The following is a 19936-nucleotide window of genomic DNA, read 5'->3' as shown; positions in this document are numbered from 1 at the left end:
AATAGGGGGTGGGGTGGGGCTGAAAATTCCAAGCTTCTAATTATGTCTTGGTCTTTCTAGTGACCAGCCTCCATCCATGAGTCCACCAAGAGTCCCCTCATTAGAACAAAAAACACTGCTATCATCTAGGAAATTCCAAGGGATTTAGGAGCTCTGTGTCAGGAACTGTGGTCAAATACCAAATATTAGAACAAAAGATGCTCCTAGTGCTCTTATCACTTAGAAAATTACAGGGGTTTTAGGAGCTCTGTGCAGGAACCAGGGGTCAGAGACAAATATATATATATCTCTATTATCTTACAACAGAATACTTCCAAAGGATTATCATTCATTTAAGATGGAAATTGTTTATCTTGTTTCTATGCTGAATTCTTTCAGATGCAGGTAACAAGAAACGCAACCACAGTGGCTTGTACAAACATGAGTCTATTTTTTTCTTCATATGAGAAATCTGAAGGTAGGCTGCTGCTGCTGGTATTGGTTCAGATGTTCAACAATGTCAAGGCAAACATTTCTGGGATTCTCTTGGCCTTTCTCACATTAGCAGTCAAGACAGAGAGAAGGAGGAAGAAGACAGGGCAGCACCAATACCAGAAAAGCAAAATCTTTTCCAGGAACCTCACCAACTTCCATTTATATCTGGGTCACATGGTCACCTCTGGCTGGAGAGTGGATGAGGAAAGGAGGCAGGGTACCAACTAAAAATTACCTGTCAGGATCTCAGTGTCTATAACAATCTTTGGTGTATAGTAGGAGGTCTGCCCATAGTCCTTTATAAGTATCTGTTGAATGCATATGGTAAAATGTTTATTCACGAACACTCAGTGCTTCTCCCTTTAGAGGATAAGACATCCATGCTCTGTTGAACTCAGGAATCTGAATTTTCTTTGGCCAATGAAATGGTCACAGAAGTGGCTTCAAGAGCCAGGCTCTTTTCTCTGTCTCTGTGATCATGGAAGCATGTGTCCAAACGGAGCTTGGGTCCCTGAGTGACTGCGATGAGAACTCTGAGCTTACCCATATTATTTAAACCACTGATATTTCTCGGGAGTTGTTTGTTACTGCAGCTTAACCTAATTTATCCTGGCTGACGTGATGTATGTATCAGGTAAGAAATCCACAACAAATCTCCAAATTAAAATTTTGCAAACTATATTTCCTGGTCACATGAATAGCAAGAGTATGCCTAGATTAAGATAAATGATAGCCATTTGGAAATTAAGCAAAATAAAAAATAGCTTTTCTATCAAAGTGGAAATCAATACTGAAAAGACAGACTATTTAGACATTTAAGATGATGAGACCACTGTATAAAAGTACATATGTGAATATGACAAAAGTTATTCTTAGTAAAATCCATAATCTAAACCTGTTATTACTAAAATAAATATGCTTGAGTGTTGAAAAATTGAGAATAATTGGATTAAGAATTCAAAATAAGAAGCTGGAAAACAAATAGCAAAGTAGAGGAAGAAATTAATAAAGATAAGAGCCTACATTAATCACAAAGCAAAAAGTCAGGGAATTGATTAATCAAATCAACAACCAGAATTTTGAAAAGATAAATCAAATAGACAAGTCTGTGGGAAGTTTGACTCCCCTCAAAGCAGGTGAAAACATGATAGATACTCAATGTGAGGTACAAGAAAAAGACAGTATAAATTGGTACAACATTTCTGGTGAGAGGTTTGACACAACTGTCAAAATGTAAAATGTTCATACCTTGAACATTTGATGAATAAATAAATGTTAGATTGAACTGAATGAGCTTCTCAAATGTGAAGTCTCATGAAAATATACTCTTTTATAAGAAGTTTGTGACCCTGGGCCTGGTGAATAGGGGATAAAGTGGAATGCCCTGTACATCAGCCTTTGGAGAAGGATGTGTCTCAATCATTTTGGTCCTGGAGATGGGCCACCTGGAGAAGGACCCCATGATCCTATGACTCCTGTACAAAGGGAATGGTCCTGGCTATATCACCTCCCTTCCCTCTTCCCCTTTCAGAAAATTTTCCTGGATTCTCCTGGTGCTCTAACAGACAAAATCATTCCCCAGGCTCCCAGAGCACCCACAAACTCTGTGGGTATTCACAGCAATGCCTTACATATTCTCTGAGCTCTCCTCACCTCTGATGCCTCCAGGGAAGCTCCTTGAGTCAACTTGTCCCTTCTCATGAACCAGGGCCCTTTTTGAACTCAGGTTCAAGCTCCCTCCTCTTTCACCATTTTACCTCAGGATTAAATAAACACTTATGGCTGGAATGTTAAGGCTCATTCTGAGCTCTGGACCTCGCTCTGTAGATGCTCACTGGATGATGCCCTTAGCATCTCCATCTCCCATGGGAAGATTTCTTTAATGCCCAGCATCCTACGCTGCAAAGTGCAAATGTATCCAGGCTCCTGGCCTAGAGTAGACTCTGGCCATTGGAATTCATGGCCAGAGACAAGTGACAGACTGTTCATCCATTTATATATGTTTACATTACATTACATTCATTTACTCCATTCACTCAAAAAATATTTGCACACCTACTTAGTGCTGGGCATTTTTCTAGTCACTGGGGATTCAGCAATGAAACCAACAGAGAAAAATCCTTGTCCTCCTGGAGCTAACATTCTAGTAGGGCAGATAAACAATAAACAAAATAAATAGGTGAACTAAAAAGGTATGTCAGAAAAAAAAAAAAAAGGTATGTCAGTAGTAAAATCTATGGAGAAAAATAAAACCAAGATGGAGGATAGGGAGTATGTGGTAGTTGGAATTTTAAAGGGGATGGTTAGAGCCCCGCCCCGCCCCCCCACCCCTCGGCCCAAATGAGAGGTGACATTTGGATGAAGACATGAAGGAGTGAGGGAGTGAGCATGCAGCTTTCTGGGAGAGACATATTCCAGGAAGAGGGAATGGCAAGTGAAAAGCCCTAAGGAGGAAGCACGTGAAGAGCATTCAAGGAGATAGCAAGGAGGTCAGGGGGGCTGGAGCTGAATGAACAAAGGGGAGAGAATTAGGAGAGAAGGTCAACAGGAACAGCAGGTTGGAGGCCATTGTCAGAACCTGGGCTTTCTTCTGCGTGAGCTGGGAGCCTTTGGAGGGTCCTGAGGTGGGGAGGGGGCCATGGAAGGCCTCCAGATGCTGTGGTGGGAACAGACGGTAGCGAGGCTGAGATAAATGTAGGAGGACAGTTAAGGGGCTTCTACAATAATCTGGGTGAGAGGTGAAGGTGGCTTGGACCTGGATGATGGCATGGAGGTGATGAGACGTGGCTGGATTTTGGTGACCCTAAAGGTAGTGCTGCTGAGAAGGGGGTTTTAGAGAAAGAAAGGTAACAGCAATGGCTCCATCACCAGATTTTAATGCCAAGAACCCGTATCTTCTACAGGAAACGCTACAAGGAACACGTGAGTTCTTATAACTCATCTTTTAACCACCTTGGTCATTTCTGAGGACCAGCATGAGATCATCTCCAAAAGCTATTCCTGAGAACTCTGCGATTCTCCCTCCAGAGGGCTCTGCTTCCCATTGTTGGACGAAAACTGAATAGGATGAGAGCACGGAGTGAGCCTGGGCTCATCTGAATTCTGCCTCGGTCCCCGTGTTCTATTCATTGACAGGAAAAAAAATCACTGTGTAAGCTGCTCAATGAAAAACAATATTTAATTAGGGCTGAGAGAGTTAGACAAGCAAACAATTAAATGTTCTATTACGATCAGTCTTGAGCCATTTAAGCTTCAGTTCAATAAGAAATCATTATAAAGGTCTAATAGAAATGAAAATATAAATAGCGTAGTTTTGTGTTTCATTTCGGCTGTTTCCTCAGGCTTGTGGATCTAAAAGTCTGTTTGACCATGGCGGATGAAGGCTGTCAGCCACAAAGGGATTCAGCACAGACAGGAAGGTTGTGGAAGGTGGGCATGTCCACCAGCTGGCTGGGTGGGGGCAGGAGCCTTTCAGCTAAGCTGGTTTGGACCTGAGCGACAGGGGCTTTTTCATCTTATTTTTAATGTCTGAGAAGCAACATGAGAATTCTGTCTGGGAGGGAGGAGAGACAGCTTAAAAATAAACTCCTGGATGTCTTGTGAGAAGCTGGGTCATAGAATAAATACGTCTAATAAAATCCCCCTGGTTACCCAGCTTTGAGGATTTGGAAATAACTTCAGAGTGTTTCATGAAGGAATTTCTTCACAGCAACTGGAAAAATGCCTGCAAAGGGCACCACCATCACCACGGAGGGCTTTGAGGTAAAGATACCATCCATTGCTGAGATTTGAGTCTCTGCAGCCAGGACTCCTGCCCAGGCTTCTGGGGATGTAGAGGTGCAAGCCCAGGTCACCTCTTCCTTGTATCCTTTCAACATCTCCCTCCTTCTCTCTAGGAGTTCCAGTCTTCTTTCTGGAATACCCAGTGTGTCATGAGGATACGATCTGGAGGTAGTCCTAGTACAAGTTAGGTCTTTGGGGTTGCAAGTGACAGAAAATCCCACTCAAATTGGTTTAAGCAAAATGCAGAACCTGTTGGCTTATGTAACTGAGAACTCCAAGGCTGGATCTAGCTTCAGGCATGGCTAAATCCAGGTGCTAAAATGACACCCATAGGAATCCGTCCCCCTCACCCTTGACTCTGCCCCCCTAAGGTGTTGGCATCACTCTCAGACAAGCTCTCCCTGAGTGGTGGCAGGATGACTCCCGGAAGTGCATCAGCCTTTCAGCAATGGTAATAGAGAAACCGCTTCTCCTAATAGCTCTAGTCAAAGACCAGCTTGGCCTATGTGCCCATCCCTAATCCGGTTACAGTGCCCAGAGGAGTGGAACGTTCGGATTGGCCAGGTTAAGGTCACATGTTCATCCTTGGATTCAGAGGTGAGATTAGCCTCTACAGAAAGCACATGATTATGGGTGGGAGAGGGGTGGTTTCCCCCAGGAAAATCAGAGTACAGTTCCCCAAAGTGGTGGAGGTTTGCTGGGTAACAATAACAGATTACCCCACATCCTCGCCTCCTGATTTTCATAGTCATGGTTAAAAGCTTGTAGGTCCCTTTAAGGCCAGACACACACTGGGCATGGCAGGATGGCTTTGTAGCTTTGTCAGGAAGGTAGTGGCCAGTAGGAGAAGCCAGTCTGAACATGGTGAGATGACACAGATCCTACCCTTGACCTTCCAATATCTTTCAGGCTCTGAACTCTGGACTTGTAGTTCCTTATCTACTTTAGGGTCTTGTTTGAGACCAGTTGTGAGTCAGGGAGAACCACACATAAAATGAGGCACAGAGTGGGTGTCTCAGGCTCATGGGAAGAGACCATAAGTTTTCATTGCATTAGTCTTTGGTTGCCCTCAGAACTCTAATATCTAGAGCAGAGTTTGGCAAAGATTTTTCTGGACCAGATATGAAATATTTTAGGCTTTGTGGGTCTCTGTTGCAACTGCTCAACCTGGCCATCGCCACGCGAAAGCAGCCACAGACAACAAGTAAACAAACAAGTTTGGCTGTGTGCCAATGAAACTTTATTTACAAAACAGGCCACAGGCCAGGATGGGGCCCCGGGCCACAGTTTGCTGACTTCTGATCTAGAGCATGGCTGTAGGCTGGGCTCCTCAAGACGCTGCAGTGGACTTAGAAGCAAAACCTCTTGTCAGGAGTAACATGTGTGTAAAGAAAACGGGAGAAGGCAGGATGGGCCAGAGGAGCCGTGAGACTACCCTGCAGACATTTAAAGGTCTCTGCCAGCCCAGGGCGTGCTCTGGGGCACAGGTTGCCCATTAGAGGGGCCCTGAATTGAACAGAAATGGCCAGGCCATGGTACCACTGCCTTACTCAGTCACTGGCCAGGGGCCAGCCCAAGAGGAACGTGACCTGAGGCCCCTGAAGGAGCCGCCTGATGGAGGCTGTCAGTCAGTCACACTCCTTGCCGCCGGGCAGCGTGCATCTCTTGAAGGGGGACTTGAGTGGCTCATCTCTGGATCTTCTGCAAGACCCAAGATCAAGCAGTAACACGGGGGGACGGCCCGGGAGGAAGACTGGCTTGCATTGGAGGAGGACTTTGGCCTGCCTCTGGAATGGGCCAAAAGTTTTAGATTTGGGACAAAACCCTTTCTGCAAAGTGTGCTTTTGCCTGGAGCATACCTTCTCTTGAGAGCCTGTGGTGGCGTCCAGCAGCTGAATGAGAAGTCAGAGGCCCCGGGTCCTGGCCGAACTCATCGTGGCCATCACACGCGAGGTGACCGAACTGATTTTGTTCAGCTTTAATTATTTTTAATTTAATTTTATTATTATTTGGCTGCGTCGGGTCTTAGTTGCGGCATGTGGATCTTTCGTTGTGGCGCGCGGGCTTCTTTAGTTGTGGTGCACAGGCTCCAGAGCGCGGGGGCTCTCTAGTTGCTTTGCGCAGGCTTTTCTCTAGTGGTAGCTTGCGGGCTCCAGAGCGTGCGAGCTCAGTAGTTGCAGCGCGTGGGCTCCAGTGTGCGTGGGCTTAGTTACCCCTGCGACATGTGGGAATCTTAGTTCCCCGACCAGGGATCGAACCCGCATCCCCTGCATTGGAAGGCGTATTCTTTTTTTTTTTTGTGGTATGCGGGCCTCTCACTGTTGTGGCCTCTCCAGTTGCGGAGCACAGGCTCCGGACGCGCAGGCTCAGCGGCCATGGCTCACGGGCCCAGCTGCTCCACGGCATGTGAGATCTTCCCAGACTGGGTCACGAACCTGTGTCCCCTGCATCGGCAGGCGGACTCTCAACCACTGCGCCACCAGGGAAGCCCTGGAAGGCGTATTCTTAACCACTGTGCCACCAGGGAAGTCCTTGTTCAGCTTTATTTTTAATTGGCAAACTTTTGAGTATAATTTGGCTTCCCATGCAGCCTTCTCTATAGCAAAGAAGGCACAGGCCACTAGGCTTGAGTGAACGATTGTATCTCTCATTGTAAGTGAATACTTCGGAATTATAGCTCATGTTCCAGCCTCAGTTTCAGGTGAGTCAACCTCAGAGAAAGGGGTTCACTGTCAGAGTCTGGACTCAGCCTAAGAAACTGAGAACTGGACTGTGAACCTTTGAAATGCACCAAAGCCAGTGCCTCCCCGTAAGGCTTTTTGGAACTCAGGAAGGCTGCCCTCCCTAGACACTCCCCTGCCTCGTCCAGCTCTTCTTTGGATTGTCTACATTGCAAATATTTGAGAAGGTCGTTTGGGTGGATGACAACCACCAGACTTGCAAGATGTGGAAGGACTCATCATTCACAAATGTCTGTAATACCACGTGGGTGACACGGGAGGCTGACAACCGCAAGATTTCAAACCCCCCTGCAGTGAGTCTGAAGGCTCCCAGCCAGAGACTACATTTCCCCAACTCCCTACGTGGAGCCCCTGGTTGACAGGGTCCTTATCCCCTTCGGGAGGGCAGAGCTGTGCTTGCAGCACTATGACCTGAGCTAGGGACCGCACAAGGCCACAGCGGGGTGGCACCTTCCTGCGGAGTGGAGTGATACCACTAGAGCTGCAGAATCCCGTCATCTTGTTAGGCGTGGATAGCTGGCCACTGGTACGTGTGAGGCTCTGGGGTGGGTGGGGCATGAATATTGGGGTGGGGGGATCTATGTGTGGAGTCACTGTCTCTGGGTGGTCTCCGGGCGAGTGGTGTTGCAGGCTGAGGGAGAGGGGTTTTGCATCTGATGGCATCAGAGGGAGTGCAGGTGCCGTGTCTATGCGGATGTGACGGATGCGGAGCCTGTGCCTCCAACGGAGGGTGTGAGACGTGTGTGTCGCATCCGAATGAATGTGCTTAATTTTTATTATCACACAGCTCTTTCATCAGCATATAATTTCAGTTTAATTGATAGCGGCGCTCCCTCCTCCAGGATAATTCATTCGGGTTTATCACTGAAAGCAGAACTAAGGCCCGTCCATCCTGGTTTCTCAAGGTGTTGCAGGCTCATCTCCTGGTCCTGGTTGGCCTGTCCATTTATCTGGTTAGCTAGCTGGTTGAGCAGTCATACTTTGGACCACCTCTGTGGGTCTCCTCTCTTTTCTGAGCCACATTTTTGGCTTGTTCTGTGGAGTCATCAAACCCCCGTTTTCTCTGCAGCTCATTGCTGCAGAATTCTTTGTTTTATTTAAATGAGTTTAAATCACTCAGAATATATTAGATTACCCTCTGCCTTGGGTTGGATCTTTGTAGGGATGGAAGTAAACTGAACACTCAGCAGTCATCTTTTCTTCTTCTCTTAATTGAACAGGGGCTGGCTGCCGGGAAGATTGGTATTCTGCCCAAAGACATCCCCCAGCATCCAGAGCTGGGTTCCTGTTGGGTCGGTAAATACATGAGGCCAGGCTGGGATAAAGGTGTGTCAGGGTTTAGCGCCGGAATCTCTGAACAAAGCCCCATTTGAGGCCCTACTTAATTTATGATGGCCAGTCCCTCCTTAATTGGCAGCCATCTGCCTACATAGCAGTTCACAGAGACCTCATGCCAGTGTTTAGGCAGCGTCCTCTTTTGCAAATGATTTATGATTCATAATGAGCAAAAGACTGCTCCTCAGATGACCTGTCAGGGTTAGCCTGACCCAGCACTGGGGTCCACAGGAGAGGAAACTATTCTCCATGTTCTGGGTGGGAGAAATGGAGAGACACGAAAAGCAGGGGTGCTGCAGACCAGGGCTGCTGCCAGCCTATAGAGTGCCTTTGTGTGCAATTGCAAAATATGTCTCCTCTGGGTAGACACAGCCCCATGGCCACACAGTTAGAAGGGGAGGGCTCCTTCTAGGAAGAAACGTGACTCTCTCCAGACACACTTAGCTCTGTGCCAGGGAGTGTGTAGTAGTGAGGAGAGTGTGGACTGTATTTCAGTCCTAGACCTGAAGCAGATGCCACTCTTTCTCTTGTGGCAACTGGGCCAGCCTCCCCCAGTGCTGGTTCTTCCCACCTTGAGAGAAAGAATAATCTACCCTCTTTGCCTTTTCTTCCTCATGTCCTCTTCATGTCTTAACCATTCTGCTGTGATGTAGGTATTCTGTGTTCCATTTTAGATTTGAGAAAACTGAGGATCAGAGCAGTTTTCCAAGGCTGTGTAGCTTGTAAGAGATTGGACTTGGCTGATTAGAACTCAAATCTGTCTGACACCCATGGTCTTTCAACTACATTTCCTTATAAGGTCATTGGATGGATTCGAATTTTCTGTGATCAGGACACATTCATCCTTTGGTATCCATGGGAGATTTGTTCCAGGGGCCCCCACGGATAACAAAATCTGCAGAGACTCAAGTCCTTTATATAAAACGGTATAGTGCAATGAAGACAATAGGCCTTTCAAACCCCAAAACAACTGCGATCGAAATTCTAGGGTGGGACTGTCCTGCGGTGTCGGGTCTCTCCCTCCTCAACCCTGTGATGATGACTTTAGTCTAACTCTAGGTACCAACTCCTTGTCAGGCTCTGTGATACACACTGGGCTTAAGAAGTAAATGAGCAAAAGGGGTTTCCTGTCTAGTTGGGTGAGATTGACAAGTCCTGTCACCCAGCACACCAATGTCTATTTCTGTTTCTCCACGAGAGGTGCCTGGGGTGAAGGAGGAGCCCTAGACTGGGGATCAGGGGTCTGGGAGCCTCCCCTAAGGCTGGCTGCTGATTTGCTGTGCGATGCCCTGAGCAAATCACCCAACCAGGTGACCAACTCACTCCAGTTTGCTTGGGACTTTCCCAGTTTTAGCACTAAGGGTCCTGTATCCCAGGATCCCCCCATTCTCACCCCTGCAAACCGTTGCACAGTTGGTCACCCTACACTCAGCCATAAAACTTCCCTCTGGCTCCTTCATGGACTGTAAAGCACTTTGCAGAAAAGAGGGGGCCAGCATTTTTTTCTTTCTTTCTTTCTTTCTTTCTTTCTTTTTTTTATTATATAAGTCATGCATGTTGATTGCTGAAAATAGAGATAACCAAAAAAGAACTATGCTAAAATGGCATATCTATCAGTGTTTGAGTGTGTGTACATCCTTTGTCCTAGTAAATCCATTTTAAGAATGTGCCCTACAGAAATACTTGCATGGGTCCATGAAGATGTATATGAGAGAATGTCCGATAGAGACTTTTTGTTGTTGTAAGAAAAAATTGGAATTAATCCAGGAGTTCACCAACTGGGGTGAACAGTGGAACAATTGCACATCATGGAATTTGAGGCATCTTCTTCTCGTAACTCCTGTAGACAAGGGTTCTCAAACGTCAGTGTGCGTCAGAATGCTCTGGAGGGCTTGCTCAAGCAGATTGCTGGACCACATTCCCAGAGTTTTTGTTTTTGTGGTCTGGGGTGGAGCCGCAGAATTTGCATTTCATATAAGCTCCCAGGTGATGTTTGCAGGTCCCAAAGTGTGGTCACACATTGAGAACCATGGATACGGAGAGAAATGAGAAAACCTTCTTCAAGTATGACCTAAACCAGATCTGGGAGCAGCACAGTCAAAGACAGAGAGGCAGGGGTCCAGGAGAGGGTTGAGGGATCCCCTCTGATTTCCCTTCTGTTGGTCTGGAGCCCTCACCTGCTCCCTCAGAGCATGGGTCAGGTAAAACGTGGCTGGATTCCTTGGCAAACATGAACGCCAGGGGTTCCTGCAGTGGGTCTTAGCTGTGGGCAGAGGGAGGGAGAAGCTTGTGGGTTGGCCTCACCAGCAAAGGTACAGGGCTGAAGGCTTCCCTGGTGGTGCTGTGGTTGACAGTCCGCCTGCCGATGCAGGGGATACGGGTTCGTGCCCCAGTGTGGGAGGATCCCACATGCCATGGAGCGGCTGGGCCCGTGAGCCATGGCCACTGAGCCTGTGCATCCGGAGCCTGGGCTCCACAACGGGAGAAGCCACAACAGTGGGAGGCACGCGTATCGCAAAAAAAAAACACAAAAAACGGTACAGGGCTGAAAGGAGGAGTGAGGGTCAGCTGGGTGACTCCTGCCAGCTGTGTTTGTTGGTGTCTCTGCTCCTCCCTGGGAACATGGCATTCTGGTTTCAAGGACAACATCAGATGCTTGGGGAATAGAAGGGCAGGTGTTTTCGGGAACCAAACCTTGCAAATGAATTAACAGGTGTTGATTGCTGCCACGCAGAGGTGTGTTATGTGTGGATATCGTTTTCTACCTTCTCCCTTCAGTCTCAGGCTAACACCATGACCTCATCCTCGCCAGCTAGAGCTGCTATTAAACTCTCCCCATGTACATACTGTGACTTAATTTGGGACTTTCCCCTAAGTACACATTTTTGCTCTGTCTTCTTCATCCAAGGCAATGGTTTGTGGCCTGTTGAGGAATATGAGAAAGGAGTGGGGAAAAAAACGCTTCTTGTCTCCCTCTTGGAAACGCCCCGCAATTCCCATCACCACCACATTTGCTAGAATTTTTCTCCGTGTCCTGGGAAAGGTCAATGGAGGGATGGAAAAAGACAATCACTGCTACTGCATTGCCCCTCATCCACCAATCTGGACTTGGCTCCATTTCTGGTCTCTGTTTCCCTGGTGGGTGCTCTATCTTTTGTTTTCAACAGGCTGGCCTAGCTCCTTGAAAACGAATACCTTCTCCGCATATCCTATGCATCACTTCGTAAGGGCATTCTGGCGCCCACTAGCTCTTCATGGTCTTATTCTTGAACCACTTTGATCCATGCATTGCTCCTTGCTTTATTGTGGACTTGACTCTTCCGGCTATTGAATTTGCTAGGCATTCTCCCATTTGTCTCTCTTCCTCATCCTTCAGATTCATATGAATTTGGCTCTTCTCAAAAAATTCTTAGTTCTCCACCCGAGCTACACTGTCCCGGGTTATCATGGGTAGTTCCCATTCCTAGTCCTCCCTAGTAACCTTTGTCTCACCCTTCCCTTACCAGCAACCCACGCCTGCAGACAGAGCAGCCCCCAAAGAAAAGACTGGGAATTCCTGCTGGAGGAATCCCTGACCTGAACCGGAGAAGAGAAATACGAACTTGGAAGCAAATGTTCCCCACTCATGACAGCCAAAGCCACAAGACTTCAGCCTAACACCGAGTCAGCTGTACAGCTCACAGCAAGTCTTCGAACCCTGAGCCAAAGTGCCAGCCAGTGAACGAACTCCGTGAGAATCTAGCAAGCAGCACCTCCGCTGTCCACGGTGCTGAACCCCTCCCACCATTTGCCTCTGGGACAGGAACAGGTTCAAGAAGCCCACGTGAAGGAAATGAAAACTGCCCTGAAACCTAGGTCCCCATCAGGAAGGCGAATACCACTAAATTAAGATCTAGTTAAACTGTTGTTGTCTGAGGTCATCTGGTTTGGCTTCAGGTCCACCGATCAAGGAGAAAGGAAACAACGTTGAACACCTGGACAGGCAATGTGCTTGACACTTTGGGTACATTATTTATCTTAATATTTAAAATAACCAGCAGGGGTAGGCACTGTTATCTTCATTTTACTGATGAGGAAGTAGGGGCACTTATGCTTTGGCTAAGCTCCTACAGCTATTAAGTGGTGGAGCCAGGCCCCAACCACAGAGGTGCTTATTCCCAAAGCTGGAACTGATGACATTAGACCCACACACCCCTAAGGCTTGGGCTGATGGCCCTTTGTGAGGCAGCTGCTGACATTTGGGCAGGTCACCAGATTTTTTTCTCCCTGGGACATTTAAAATTTCAAGTCTTTGAGACCCTGAAACCATTTCGAAACCCGTCATTGCCCTCAAAAAATACACACTACACCCACACAAATGAAAATGCTTCATTTCCTTTCTCATTTATGGGAAAACGATGTGAATATAAGCAAGACATTCAAATTAAAATGGACCATTTTATTTTAATTGACCTTTGATTCCCAGCTCACTGCCTCCCCAACGTCCCTATCCTGGCCCCTTCCATCCCTTGCTGTGCTCTGTGATTCATCAGGGCCTGAGGCTCAGCAGCTGTAATTGGTTTGTAACTTCCTGGAATGTCAAAGCGAAGATGGAAATTTTGCGTATCGCTCCACCAATTCCATCCTGGCTTTAATAATAAGTTGGCAGAGGGAAAGGCAGATTTACAGCAAAAGAGAAATGTAATCAAATTTGGAGGTGCAATGCAATAAGTACAAATGCTAGTTTTCATTTGGAAGCTTCTTAGATAAATGTGATCTCACCCAGCTCCCCAGCCAAATCTGTTGTTTCTTCAGGAGCAGTGGAGGGCCCAGTGGAATAATAATCCTCAGAGAGAGAGTTTGTATCCAGTATTCCCCCAGCCCCAGCAGAGTGACCCTGGTAGACTGGAAAGCAATGAAGGGAGAGGCATGAAGAGTCAGTTAAGGAGACAAGGCTTAATGGGGGCCTCTGATAAACTGAATACTTGAGGGAAAAGCAGAGTTAAGTACTTGTTAGGCAGTGTAGTAAGTGCCTTACATGTCTTATCTGAGTTTCACAGCAACGCTGTAAGGTAAGTAACGTTATTCTTCCCATTTTATAGAGCAATAAAGTAAGACTTAGGGAGAGGATTCTCAGCTACAGTAAAGTAAGGTTCTGTTTGACTCTGCAGCTTGTCCTATTAACCCCTCTCTTACAGGAAAGTAACAGCTGACATTTCTTGAATATTTACGTGCCAATAACTCTTCAGGTGCTTCATGAGAACTTTCACAGCATCTCTGTGTGATAAGTGCTATTGTCATTATTATCTTCATTTACCAAGTGAGAAAACTTTCTGAAGATTGATCCTGTAAACGTCAGTGAGGGTCATGTGAAAACACGTTCACATCATTAGCTGTTAGTGAAATGTAAATTAACACCACAACAAGATACCACTATGTATCTATCAGGATGGTTAAATTTTTTTTCTTTTTAAATAGCGATAACACCAAAGGCTGGCGAGAATGTAGAGGACCTGGATCACTCATTCATTGCTGGTGGGGATGTAAAATGATACAGTCTCTCTCGAAAAAGAATACGGCACTTTCTTATGACATGAAACATGTGCTTAGCATACAATCCAGCAATTGCACTCGGGCATTTGTCCCAGAGAAATGAAGACTTAACATTCACACAGAAGCCTGTACATGAATGTTCATAGCAGCTTTATTCATAATAACCAATAATTGGAAGTAATCCAAATGTCCTTCAATGGGTGACTGGTTAAACAAACTGTGGAACACCCATACTATGAATTACTGGTCAGTAATAAAAAGGAACAAGCTATTGATACATGTAACAACTTGGATGGATCTCAAGGGAATTAGGCTGAGTGGGAAAAAAAGCCAGTCCCCACAGTTTACAAACTGTAAAATTCCATTTAAATAACATTTTTGAAAGGACAAAATTATAGAAATGGAGAATCCAGGTTGCCATGGATTAGAGAATAGGGGAGGGAGGCCGGTGGCTCTGGCTATGAAAGAACAGCACAAGAAATTCTTGCGGTAATGGATCTTGACTGTGGTGGCGGTCGCACAGATCTACACACATGATAAACTTGCTTAGAGCTAAACACACACACGACTGCATGTAAAATGAGTGAAATCTAAATTAGGTTGGTGGATTGTATCAGTGTCAGTTTCCTGGCTTTGATATTATATTCTACTTATGCAAGATGTTACCACTGGGGAAAAACTGGGGAAAAAGATCTATGATCTTTTTCTTTTTTTTCTTTTTTTAAAAACATCTTTATTAGAGTATAATTGCTTTATGATAGTGTGTCAGTTTCTGCTTTATAACAAAGTGAATCAGTTATACATATACATATGTCCCCATATCTCTTCCCTCTTACATCTCCCTCCCTCCCACCCTTCCTACCCCATCCCTCTAGGTGATCACAAAGGACCGAGCTGATCTCCCTGTGCTATGCGGCTGCTTCCCACTAGTGATCTATTTTACGTTTGGTAGTGTATATATGTCCGTGCCACTCTCTCACTTCGTCCCAGCTTACCCTTCCCGCTCCCCGTATCCTCAAGTCCATTCTCTAGTAGGTCTGTATCTTTATTCCTGTCTTGCCCCTAGGTTCTTCTGACCATTTTCTTTCTTTTTTTTTTTTTTTAGATTCCATATATATGTGTTAGCATATGGTAGTTGTTTTTCTTTTTCTGACTTACTTCACTCTGTATGACAGTCTCTAGGTCCATCCACCTCACTACAAATAACTCAGTTTCGTTCCTTTTTATGGCTGAGTAATATTCCATTGTATATATGTGCCACATCTTCTTTATCCATTCATCTGTTGATGGACACTTAGGTTGCTTCCATGTCCTGGCTATTGTAAATAGAGCTGCAATGAACATTTTGGTACATGACTCTTTGAATTATGGTTTTCTCAGGGTATATGCCCAGTAGTGGGATTGCTAGGTCGTGTGGTAGTTCTAATTTTAGTTTTTTAAGGAACCTCCATACTGTTCTCCATAGTGGCTGTATCAATTTACATTCCCACCAACAGTGCAAGAGGGTTCCCTGTTCTCCACACCCTCGCCAGCATTTACTGTTTGTAGATTTTTTGATGATGGCCATTCTGACCGGTGTGAGATGATATCTCATTGTAGTTTTGATTTGCATTTCTCTAATGATTAATGATGTTGAGCATTCTTTCATGTGTTTGTTGGCAATCTGTATATCTTCTTTGGAGAAATGTCTATTTAGGTCTTCTGCCCATTTTTGGATTGGGTTGTTTGTTTTTTTGTTATTGAGCTGCATGAGCTGCTTGTATGTTTTGGAGATTAATCCTTTGTAAGTTTCTTCATTTGCAAATATTTTCTCCCATTCTGAGGGTTGTCTTTTCGTCTTGTTTATGGTTTCCTTTGATGTGCAAAAGCTCTTAAGTTTCATTAGGTGCCATTTGTTTATTTTTGTTTTTATTTCCATTTCTCTAGGAGGTAGGTCAAAAAGGATCTTGCTGTGATTTATGTCATAGAGTGTTCTGCCTGTGTTTTCCTCTAAGAGTTTGATGGTGTCTGGCCTTACATTTAGGTCTTTAATCCATTTTGAGTTTATTTTTGTGTATGGTGTTAGAGAATGTTCTAATTTCATTCTTTTACATGTAGCTGTCCAGTTTTCCCAGCACCACTTATTGAAGAGGCTGTCTTTTCTCCGTTGTATATTCTTGCCTCCTTTATCAAAGATAAGGTGACCATATGTGCGTGGGTTTATCTCTGGGCTTTCTAAGGATAGAAATATCCTTCCAGTGATCTATATTTCTGTTTTCGTGCCAGTACCATACTGTCTTGATTACTGTAGTTCTGGTGTATAGTCTGAAGTCAGGGAGCCTGATTCCTCCAGCTCTGTTTTTCTTTCTCAATATTGTTTTTGCTATTCGGGGTCTTTTGTGTTTCCATACAAATTGTGAAATTTTTTGTTCTAGTTCTGTGAAAAATGCCAGTGGTAGTTTGATAGGGATTTCATTGAATCTGTAGATTGCTTTGGGTAGTAGAGTCATTTTCACAATGTTGATTCTTCCATTCCAAGAACATGGTATATCTCTCCATCTGTTTGTATCATCTTTAATTTCTTTCATCAGTGTCTTATAGTTTTCTGCATACAGGTCTTTTGTCTCCTTAGGTAGGTTTATTCCTAGATATTTTATTCTTTTTGTTGCAATGGTAAATGGGAGTGTTTTCTTGATTTCACTTTCAGATTTTTCATCATTAGTGTATAGGAATGCAAGAGATTTCTGTGCATTACTTTTGTATCCTGATACTTTACCAAATTCATTGATTAGCTCTAGTAGTTTTCTGGTAGCATCTTTAGGATTCTCTATGTATAGTATCGTGTCATCTGCAAACAGTGACAGCTTTACTTCTTCTTTTCCTATTTGGATTCCTTTTATTTCTTTTTCTTCTCTGATGGCTGTGGCTAAAACTTCCAAAACTATGTTGAATAATAGTGGTGAGAATAAGCAACCATGTTTTGTTCCTGATCTTAGTGGAAATGGTTTCAGTTTTTCACCATTGAGGACGATGTTGGCTGTGGGTTTGTCATATATGGCCTTTATTATGTTGACGAAAGTTCCCTCTATGGGTTTCTATCATAAATTGGTGTTGAATTTTGTCGAAAGCTTTCTCTGCATCTATTGAGATGATCATATGGTTTTTCTCCTTCAATTTGCTAATATGGTATATCACATTGATTGATTAGTGTATATTGAAGAATCCTTGCATTCCTGGGATAAACCCCACTTGATCATAATGTATGATCCTTTCAATGTGCTGTTGGATTCTGTTTACTAGTATTTTGTTGAGGATTTTTGCATCTATGTTCATCGGTGATTTTGGCCTATAGTTTTCTTTCTTTGTGACCTCTTTGTCTGGTTTTGGTATCAGGGTGATTGTGGCCTCATAGAATGAGTTTGGGACTATTCCTCCCTCTGCTATATTTTGGAAGAGTTTGAGAAGGATAGGTGTTAGCTCTTCTCTAAATGTTTGATAGAATTTGCCTGTGAAGCCATCTGGTCCTGGGCTTTTGTTTGTTGTAAGATTTTTAATCACAGTCTCAATTTCAGTGCTTGTGATTGGTCTGTTCGTATTTTCTATATCTTCCTGGTTCAGTCTTGGAAGGTTGTGCATTTCTAAGAATTTGTCTATTTCTTCCAGGTTGTCCATTTTATTGGCATAGAGTTGCTTGTAGTAATCTCTCATGATCCTTTGTATTTCTGCAGTGTCAGTTGTTACTTCTCCTTTTTCATTTCTAATTCTATTGATTTGAGTCTTCTCCCTTTTTTTCTTGATAAGTCTGGCTAATGGTTTATCAATTTTCTTTGTCTTCTCAAAGAACCAGCTTTTAGTTTTATTGATCTTTGCTATTATTTCCTTCATTTCTTTTTCATTTATTTCTGATCTGATCTTTATGATATCTTTCCTTCTGCTAATTTTGGGTTTTTTTTTGTTGTTGTTCTCCTTTCTCTAATTGCTTTAGGTGTAAGGTTAGGTTGTTTATTTGAGATGTTTCTTGTTTCTTGAGGTAGGATTATATTGCTATAAACTTCCCTCTTAGAACTGCTTCTGCTGCATCCCATAGGTTTTGGGTCGTCGTGTTTTTATTGTCATTTGTTTCTTGGTATTTTTTGATTTCCTCTTTGATTCCTTCAGTGATCTCTTGGTTATTAAGTAGTGTATTGTTTAGCCTCCATGTGTTTTTATTTTCTACAGATTTTTTTCCTGTAATTGATATCTAGTCTCATAGCGTGTGGTCAGAAAAGATACTTGATACGATTTCAATTTTCTTAAATTTACCAAGGCTTGATTTGTGACCCAAGATATGATCTATCCTGGAGAATGTTCCATGAGCACTTGAGAAGAATGTGTATTCTGTTGTTTTTGGATGGAATGTCCTATAAATATCAATTAAGTCCATCTTGTTTAATGTTTCATTTAAAGCTTCTGTTTCCTTATTTATTTTCATTTTGGATGATCTGTCGATTGGTGAAAGTGGGGTGTTAAAATCCCCCACTATGATTGTGTTATTGTCAATTTCCCCTTTTATGGCTGTTAGTATTTGCCTTATGTATTGAGGTGCTCCTATGTTGGCTGCATAAATATTTACAATTGTTATATCTTCTTGGATTGATCCCTTGATCATTATGTAGTGTCCTTCTTTGTCTCTTGTAATAGTCTTTGTTTTAAAATCTATTTTTTCTGATATGAGAATTGCTACTCCAGCTTTCTTTTGATTTCCATTTGCATGGAATCTCTTTTTCCATCCCCTCACTTTCAGTCTGTATGTGTCTCTAGGTCTGAAGTGGGTCTCTTGTAGACAGCATATATACAGGTCTTGTTTTTGTATCCATTCAGCCAGTCTATATCTTTTGTTTGGAGCATTTAATCCATTTACATTTAAGGTAGTCATTGATATGTATGTTCCTATTACCATTTTCTTAATTGTTTTGGGTTTATTCTTGTAGGCCTTTTCCTTCTCTTGTGTTTCCTGCCTAGCGAAGTTCCTTTAGCATTTGTTGTAAAGCTGGTTTGGTGGTGCTGAATTCTCTTAATTTTTGCTTGTCTGTGAAGCTTTTAATTTCTCTGTCAAATCTGAATGAGATCCTTGCTGGGTAGAGTAATCTTGCTTGTAGATTTTTCTCTTTCATCACTTTAAATATGTCCTGCTACTCCCTTCTGGCTTGCAGAGTTTCTGTTGAAAGATCAGCTGTTAACCTTATGGGGATTCCCTTATGTGTTACTTGTTGTTTTTCCCTTGCTGCTTTTAATATTTTTTCTTTGTATTTAATTTTTGATAGTTTGATTATTATGTGTCTTGGCGTGTTTCTCCTTGGATTTATCCTGTATCGGACTCTGTGCTTCCTGGACTTGATTAACTATTTCCTTTCCCATATTAGGGAAGTTTTCAACTATAATCTCTTCAAATATTTTCTCAGTCCCTTTCTTTTTCTCTTCTTCTTGTGGGACCCCTATAATTCGAATGTTGGTGCATTTAATGTTGTCCCCGAGGTCTCTGAGACTGTCCTCTATTCTTTTCATTCTTTTTTCTTTATTCTGCTCTGCAGTAGTTATTTCCACTATTTTGTCTTCCAGGTCACTTACCCGTTCTTCTGCCTCAGTTATTCTGCTATTGTTCCCTTCTAGAGAATTTTTAATTTCATTTATTGTGTTGTTCATCACTGTTTGTTTGCTCTTTAGTTCTTATAGGTCCTTGTTAAACGTTTCTTGTATTTTCTCCATTCTGTTTCCAAGATTTTGGATCATCTTTACTATCATTATTCTGAATTCTTTTTCAGGTAGACTGCCTATTTTCTCTTCATTTGTTAGGTCTGGTGGGTTTTTGCCTTGCTCCTTCATCTGCTGTATGTTTCTCTATCTTCTCATTTTGCTTAACTGTCTGTGTTTGGGGTCTCTTTTTCACATGCTGCATCTTCGTAGTTCCTGTTGTTTTTGGTGTCTGTCCCCAGTGGCTAAGGTTGGTTCAGTGGGTTGTGTAGGCTTCCTGGTGGAGGGGACTAGTGCCTGTGTTCTGGTGGATGAGGCTGGATCTTGTCTTTCTGTTGGGCAGGTCCACGTCTGGTGGTGTG

At 43.7% G+C, this 19936-nt stretch overlaps 1 protein-coding gene across 1 annotated transcript in view; it reads left to right on the top strand.

Moving 5' to 3' along the window:
- USP31 (ubiquitin specific peptidase 31) overlaps positions 1 to 12690 on the top strand; it is a 119945-nt gene extending 107255 nt beyond the window's left edge. The window contains exon 17 of the mRNA XM_060125173.1: positions 11840 to 12690. Coding sequence (XP_059981156.1) covers positions 11840 to 11908 — 69 coding nt within the window. The 3' untranslated portion in view covers positions 11909 to 12690. The remainder of the gene's footprint in view (positions 1 to 11839) is intronic.
- The last annotated feature ends 7246 nt before the right edge of the window (positions 12691 to 19936 follow it).

This window comes from Lagenorhynchus albirostris, chromosome 15 (genome assembly GCF_949774975.1).
Source record: "Lagenorhynchus albirostris chromosome 15, mLagAlb1.1, whole genome shotgun sequence".
NCBI lineage: Eukaryota > Metazoa > Chordata > Mammalia > Artiodactyla > Delphinidae > Lagenorhynchus > Lagenorhynchus albirostris.
Note: the sequence above shows the minus strand (reverse complement) of the source record. Positions and strands in the feature narration are given on the sequence as shown.